At 28.5% G+C, this 8,861-nt stretch overlaps 1 protein-coding gene across 1 annotated transcript; it reads right to left on the bottom strand.

Moving 5' to 3' along the window:
• Positions 1-6,130: 6,130 nt before the first annotated feature.
• LOC113560022 lies at positions 6,131-7,486 on the bottom strand. Its single transcript, XM_026965831.1, has one exon. It carries the CDS (start codon positions 7,484-7,486, stop codon positions 6,131-6,133), a length of 1,356 nt encoding a protein of 451 aa, XP_026821632.1.
• Positions 7,487-8,861: the final 1,375 nt, after the last annotated feature.

Here is an 8,861-nt window from a genome sequence, read left to right as displayed (position 1 = left end):
ATTATGTTGTTAAATTAACCCATTCTATATGATTAGAACTAAATCAACTTTTTGTTAATTCTTTTATTTATTTTAACGTTATATATTATATTATTATATCAATGTCTGATTTTTTTATTATTATTATTATTATTATTTGTCTTCATATAATGAAATTGACTGTTTCTATTATTATTAGTTCTTTTTTACGTTACTAGTTATTATTTTTAATTATAATATTAATATATATTTTTAAACAAAACAAATATTACTATAAGTTGTTGTTAGTCAAAAAAAATTTTATAGTTTTAATTTATCGATTATTATATTGATACAATATGAAATTACTAATTAAAAGTAATATATTATTATTATATTATTGTGTGTAATTTATACAACTTAATTTATAATAGAAAAGAAAATCTATTGTTTACCTCATTAGTGGCACAAAATTGTTGGTGTAACGAAAAAATTTCAGTTACATCACAAACATATTTTATTCACTCAGTACCTTTCAATGGATGGGTAGGGCATGATATTATTTTGTGGGAAATGTATTGTATTGACTATTACACATCTTTATTATATTTCAATAATTATTATTTTTATATCCGTGTATAAAAACACTATAAACTATAAAATGTACCTAGTAAGTGTATTTTACATTTTTACGTTTTGTATTCTTAAAGTACCATCCCCTTTCCATTCAATGTATTTTAAATGGTGAACATGACGTTACGGCAGAAAATAACCAATGGAATTACGGAAATCAAATACAGCAGGGCTCATAGGTGCCTATTCGATTTGTTGTGCAATCATTATGACAATAAAATTGAAAGTCGATTATTCAATATAGAAATATATATTGAAAATTATAGAAAAAGAAGTATAACGATTCACAGTAGTCACAGCAGTTGGTGGTGAGCATACAGTACTCTGAAAGCCCATGGACTTATTTGTCAAACTTTGTAAGCTGTGTTTTTCTGTCTAATCCACTTAGAATATATAGGGATTTGGACGTGTTTTTATTCCCACGTACCGCCGAATGATCTAGTGAAACAATAAGAATTCTAAAAATTAATTTAAATTTTTCGACTACTTAACATCGACTTTCTCAAATTTTTGATTTTTACCTCTTTAAATTCTATAGAAGGAGAAATAAAAAAATGGGATATTTCAATTTTTGAAGAAATTATAATATTTAAAATCAAAAATACAAAATCTAGAACAGATGCGTTAAACAAAATAGATAGAAAATCACGGCTTTCAATCCCCTTAATACTGGATATCTATACCTGGATAATCAAACAATATAAAATAATTGTGGATATCAGTTAATGATGCCTCTCCGTACTATTATAGGCTGTAAACCAGGACTTGAATTTGGTATTTTGTGGCCTTAGGCAAGAAAAAAAAATGTGGCCCTCTGTCAACAATAGTGTATATAGGCACCCTTCCACAAATGAGTTGTATAAAACAAAATAATAATTTATCACAATTTATTATAGTATTTACTTATAGGTTCATTTTCACAAACATAATTATAATGTTATATACATTTTTATCTTTACAAGCTACAGATTTCTTCATTCTTGTACCTATTATTAATTAACTAATTACGTATATATATGTGTAATATATTTATTATTGTAATTGAAAACAAAATTTAACATTTTTTTTTTATATTAATTATTAACTGTAAAAAACAATACATTTTTGTATTTATAATAGAAATAATAAATAAGCTATTTTATAACATTACTTTTCTTGCTGTTTTTAAAGCAAATACATTTATGATGTTATCAAAGTTTAAAGAAGATATTGATATATACCGTGATATTTATTGTGACTGGTGGCCCGTGTAGTGTTTCCAGTATGTATACAAATAGACTTGTATTTATTTTCATTCACATTTTACGCTGATAAAGATTAATTATTTTATTTTTTTTTTAAATATTATATGTTTCTTATATTTATTTTATATGATAAAAGTAGTAGGTACTCAAAAAAAAAAGTAAGGTTCATAATAATCCGAGGTCCTCTAATAACGGAGGCCATAGGCAATTGCCTATCGTCCTATCCTGTCTAATGATAAATTGGTGAATATAGCTCTGCTGCAAACTAAAAGAAGGATGGCGGAGATTGTATCATCCAATGAGAAAAAGTTAAATATTTGATGATTTTTATTTTTCAGGTTTAAAGAACACTTTTTCTCTATAAAGTTCAAGAACGACATTTTAGCAAGTATATAATATTACTCTATTCTAATAGTAGCATGACGCATAATAAAGTATATAGTTGGTATGTATAATACTTTTTTCCTGTATATCGCAGGTTAGACAATGCATTCGTCGGTGGATCACACGTTGGGCCTGTCCTCTCTATTTAATCTATTTTGGTAATTTGTTTACTATATGAACATTATGAACCATAGCGTTTGTATTAATGTATTATAAACATATCTGTGAACCTATACACATAGGTCTACCATATATGACAGCATTTTTAATAATATAATTATAATTTATAACATGAGCCATTATCCCGATTAGCTGGTTAGGTACTATGGTACCCAGAGGCGGAACTAGGGGGGGGAAGCCGGGGATTGATCCCCGGGCGTAAAATTTTAATAGGCGTAATTTTTTTGTAGGTATTTAAATTAATGTTTGGTTTTAGAAGTTTTTTTCTAATTTTTTATTAAAATATAATTACAATCTATACACAAACAATAGGTATTAGTAGGTACAATATTTTTATTTCACTTAATAATGAAAAATAAAAATAAAATCATTCATGGCGTAAAATAATTAATCATTCTATTATTAGATCGCGTAGCTGCGCGATCGGCGGCGTACGTCGACGGTCGACAGTACATATAGATTATAGAGACAGACTAATAATACAAATTAAATATAAACATATATTATCAATAATAAATATAAATATAATAATTAATATGTACGTTATCGTCGACGCGCGGCGATGACGCGGATAAAAATAGTACAAAATTAATTACCACAGACCACAGTGACAAATTCTGCCATTTGCCATTTGAAAGCGCGGCTGAACCTCTCTACGCACGGAATAGCCAGTTAGTTATAGACAATAGACATCATTTTAGTTAAAGGTAAGATTATAAATAGATTCGTATAAGTATAAGTAATAAGTATATACCTACTATAGTCTATAATTATTAAGATTCTGAGTGATAGTGTCAAACTAGGTATTTATTAATGCTGTGTTTTCGTTAAAATGTCTGGTCTGATACCTACACAATAACTTTTATAAGATTATCAATCAACGTACGATATAATATTATATCTGTTTATTGAAAATTATGTTAATATTTTATAATATTATTATATATTATAATATTTACCAAGATGGTTATACATTTGTTTATGTTTAAAAAAAAAAGATTTTATTTTTATAATTTGATTACATTTTTTATTGGTCTAAAATCTAAATTTTTGTATCTTTATCAGAATAAACGAATTTATATTTCACTATAAAGGTCTATTATAATTGAGGCACACAGAACCAAAACAGCAAAAGTGTTTTTATATAGGACAGGTGCCTATTCAAGTTTTGATTATTTTGCAACATTTTTTTTCTTATAAAATCCACTCTAAGGAAAATAATAAACTCACGTTTTATATATAATTTCTTGCTTTTTAAACTAACTATCAAGCATTAACTCAATTAACGTTGATTAAGTTTTAATGTGGGTTAGGCCACTCAAATTTTTAAAAATATTTAGGCATACCAATGCTATGCTATTTAGTCCGATTCATTGAAAATTTGTTAATCACTTTAAACTGAATCTTTTTGATATAGTCTAAATTTGGTTACACCACAGTCCACAGAATAGATTAATTATAATATATATTATTATTGTTTATATTAATGCCTTAAACTGAAATTGATGAAAAAATAAAATTATGTTTAATTATTTTTTAAATTAAGGTTTATTATGTAAATAGTAAATATATAAAAATATAATACCTATATAATTGTTTAATGTTTACTATTGCAGACTGAATACAAACAAAAATAAACAGTTTCTATTTAAATACCCTATTTCGAAAAAAAATATGTAACCACTTTAAGTTTTTAATGTTGTAAAAAAATTTTAATTCCATAAACTAAATAAAGATATCTAGTTGCATTCATCGCTTCAGTGGTTTTAATTAGTAAAATTATATTATGATTTATGTTAATATGTTATTATATTAAATTATATTATATTATATTATTTTTAAAAAAGCAGCAACTTTAAGTTATTGGCGTATTTGTTTTATAAAATAGTATTTTTCCATCCAATTTTGGATAACTTAAAAAAAGGAAAAAATATAAAACGAGAGATTATTTTTTGTAGATTTTTATTGGTGCTATGAGCCTCAATTTATAATGTATTGTAAATTGTAATTAAGAGTGTAACAATATATCTACATATTACCTTAATTCGTAAATGTAGTTAATTATTCAATATTTTATAATTTTAATTATATTACAGTAAGCAATATAATATTAATTTAAGTAATTCAATAATTATAATTCTTAATGATATCAATACATTTTTTGCTTCACTCAGAACTTAAGACTGATTTTATTAAATTTTTAAAATTTCAAAAAAAAATGTTAATACATTTAAGGACGAAAATGTCAAAGCGGCCTCCAGGTTCATTTTTTCGCAATAGAAAGCAGAAGATAGAAGCTGAAAAGATACAATTAGCAAAACAGTGGGAAAAAACGCGGAAAAACTGGTTAAAGTGTGAAAATGTGGATAAGTCTGAAGATTCTTTGGATGTTGATGTCAATGAAGTAAATATTGAACAACATGAAAATGAAAACACGATTATAAAAGAACCATTACCATTGATAAGTTGTAATAGCAATTTAAATGAAAAAATTACTAATGACGATTCTTTGGATGTTAAGATAAATGAAAAAAATATAACTGTCAATGACTTAGAACTCATAACATTTAATATAAGTGAGAATTGTCATCAAGTTAATAATGAGAATACTTTTGAGGTATCTTTAGAAGGTCAAAATAAGTATGAACATTTTAAAGCCACACATTATCCTGACATTTTATTTGACAATCCTCGTTTTTGGTAATTTTAATATTTTCCCCGGGGGTAAAAAATCTTAGATCCGCCTCTGATGGTACCTATATCATGAACTATAGTTATACTTTTGGTATAGTCGGTATAGATCTAATATAAACCCGTACTTATCGCTGTGCAGAAAAAATAAATGTAGCGGTAAAAAAAGTTCCAAGTTTCTATGATTATTATTTTTGAATTAGAACAAAATTTTCAATACTTTTTCCTTATTCTGCAGTGTTATACTCGTATAGTCGTATTATTATTGTACATTTATACTCAATATGTATGCAAATAAGATATATGAAATGCTGTTAAAATAATCACACAAAATACAAACCACGTAAGATACGGTAACCACAAATAAGTGTTCTAATTTAAAATCGAATCGATGTAGGTTGTAAGTTGCAACCATAATATATTATTCTATTAAGTTCTAAAAAAAAAAATCAAAAAAATGAAATTGTCAAAACATAGATAATTTAGTGACGAATTCAAATCTGCTTTTAAAATTAATATCAGAACATTATATTGGGCGTAGTGATTGAAGTGGTGAGCTATGTTTTCGACCGAAAATGAATCACGCTTCAGCCCCCCCCCCTTAAAGAATCGCTTATAGATACATTAATTTTGATACGGCGCTTTGTGTATGCAATTTAACAGCATGACAGATGAGTCTATTCCGTTTAACGAAAACTGGCCGTTGACTGGCGCGACACTAGCGGCAATTTTTAACCAGTGGTTATCATAAATTTAATGTAAAACTAATTGCCGCGTTTTTTTAAATTTATATACGAATTACGAGAGAAAATGGTTTAAAAAATGATCAGTATAAAACATTATTTCAATACATAGTATAATATATTACATAAAACGTATTAATTGCAAATCAGTCAAAAAAAAAATGTTTACACATACAATAAAAATTAAATATTATTAATATCTATACTTAATATTAAACATTTATTAATAATATGGTCAATAATATTTACAAAACAGTCTACAAATACATATATACTTAAAATTATAATCAATATTAGTTATTCCAATTGCTCTATCTCTGATTCATCATCACTGTAATCGCTGTTATCGGGCAATATGGACAAAACTACTGGTTCCATTAAGGCGTCCCTAAGAATTTCCTTTCGGTGATCCGATTCTTGTAGTTTTTCGGTATGCCTTACACAATTTTCCCAATCCTCTTTGGTTACCGCATCTAACGCTTCATGGGTAAGACGTTCGACATCAACCATCTTGAACGTATTGTTATTTTTTGCTACTTGACGTTTAACTTGGGCCCATATAAGTTCTATTGCGTTGTATTGACAGTGACGAGGAGGTAGGTGTATTACTTCATGGTTTTTTTCTAACGCAATTTGGTCAAGCAAGTATTTCTTTTGGCGCGGAATCAAGGCTTTAACTTTTTGATGAAGTTCCGGTAATGTTTCAAGCGGATGAAATTCAATATTTTTTTCGCTTAACCATTTTTGTATGTCCGATTTTCTCCAATTACTTTTTGGGTGGTTTTCTACCAATAACGAATGATATGACGCATTACCCATTACTAAAACAGACGGTTCTTCCAGATTGTTTAAAAGTTCAATAAACCAGTTTTTAAACATTTCGGCATTCAATTGACTGTGATAGTCGGCGGTATTGCCTAATATATTGCTACGGAATACTAGTTTGGACCCTTGAATAAAGCCGTAACGAGCACATCCAGCATGATACACAATAACTTTGTTACTTCCTTTTCCTTTCAATCCTTTAGTGCCATATTCATTTTGCCATATCATTGACTCCGAATGGTTTTGGTTAACCCGTGTTTCGTCAATATAAACGATTGGGCGATCATCTTTCATTTCGCGCAACGCACAAATTTCTCGAAGAAATTTACATCGAAGTGCAACGATGTCATTTTTCTCCATAAAAAATTTACGGCCATCATTACACTTCTTATGAGAAAATTTCAAATTCCTTAACAGATATTGCATCGAGCGTAAGCATCCGGAATAATTGATTTTTTGTCTTAAAGCATTTAATATCAATTGTGTAGTTGGGTATTCACCTCGATCGTAGAACTCGTGCACAGTTCTCCTAACAACATCTGAGTCGAAATCGTTGAGCTCCGACACAATTTTCGCACGTTTGTAACCTTTGCGCGGAGACCTAAATACCATAACTGACGTTGAATCTTCGGCTTTACATTTTGCTTCGGAGCAAATACGTCGGACAGTGCGCTCTGACAATCCACAAGCTTCAGCAGTACGTATTTGTGTATTTTTAAAAAAATCGGCGCTTAAATCTGGTCTTGTTGACAGTTGTTTTAGAAACGTATACACTTTATAAACAATTTGTTTAGTCTGGCTACGAGTATCACTATTGCTAACAGACATTTTTAATAAATTTGAGAACAAAAATTTTTTCAAACACTAACAAGAAAAAATACACAAATATTCACGAAACACAGGTACAACACACTGTCTATTACAAATGTCGGTAGCATAAATCATATGGCACAAAATCAACATTTGTAATATACAATATACACGCGTTAGTATATACTCCATATAATCATTTCAGTTCTCCAGCTGAAACAGGTTTGCAGCATCGCATAAAAACATATACCGTACGCCTATTGTGTAAATATCACAGAGGCAACTCGTAGTTTGAGAACCCGTGATTAACGGCAGGTCGACGGCGGGCGGGTTTTGACGGTTTCCCGTCAGTTTTCGTTGCGCGGACTTTTTTATAATGTGAATAATAATATTGTTACATCTGACACCAGTTAGATAATTTTAAATCATATTATAAATATTTTTTTAATATTATCAAACATGAAAAAACCTAACTTCATTATATATCTTCAAATTTTAAATTTTATCATAATATCATGCTCATCGCCCACGCCTTACAATATCTAAATCCAACACATCCATCTATTTTTGTTTCATAATATTTTCATTGTAAATTTGTAAACCTATTTTAGTAAGTACTATAAAAGATTTAAAGATCATAATATTACTACGTGCTCTGGTGTCCCATAACGGCGTAACAGTATGATTATAGGTAATAGCCATGGTTGGATTTCAACCATGGTAATAGCTAATTGGGATCTATTCTTGTCGGTCATGGAAGAAAATACGTCCAATTTACCACCCCTTCCACAAAAAACATTGACCCAGGCCACGGATTAATCCGTGACTCAGACGTAGTAAACTCAAATAATCAAGAAATTTGTCGTATTTCATCATTCGATGCACTATTTTGTTGAAGCTGCATTTCGTTAATATAATCATTGCCGCGGCGGAAGAGTAGGGCAGAAGGGACAGCTGCCCAGGACCCCGCGCTTTTCGTGGCATTTAATGATTTATATTTCTATAATTTTGTTTTTCAAATCAAAAATACAAGTCGCTTCTGCAGTGGCTTATTGGTGCACGATCCAAAAAAAAAAATTAATCTATATATTATAATATGAATAATTGTATAAATCCATAATATTACAATGTCATCATTCTTCAATATTGATAGAAAACAAAACCACGATTATTGGATATAAGCCTACGAAAACCAATTTAAAAAAAAAAATGTTTGTGTAAAATATGCATTTATTTTAGTATGAAAAATGTCTCAATAGGCTAATTAGAGTATATAAGCAAAATAATATTAATATATCTCCAAATAATGAGTTTGTCTCATTATACTGATACTAGTGATACTCATTATACCCTAAGTAGTATGTACTCTAGGGCATACATAATATGAAACTTG

This window comes from Rhopalosiphum maidis, chromosome 1 (assembly GCF_003676215.2).
Source record: "Rhopalosiphum maidis isolate BTI-1 chromosome 1, ASM367621v3, whole genome shotgun sequence".
Lineage (NCBI taxonomy): Eukaryota > Metazoa > Arthropoda > Insecta > Hemiptera > Aphididae > Rhopalosiphum > Rhopalosiphum maidis.
The sequence above is the reverse complement of the archived record's forward strand: the minus strand, read 5'-3'. Positions and strand labels throughout refer to the sequence as shown.

What these genes read in the sequence shown, in the direction of transcription:
- LOC113560022 (XM_026965831.1), bottom strand. Translation starts at nt 7,486, where the DNA reads ATGTCTGTTAGCAATAGTGATACTCGTAGCCAGACTAAACAAATTGTT.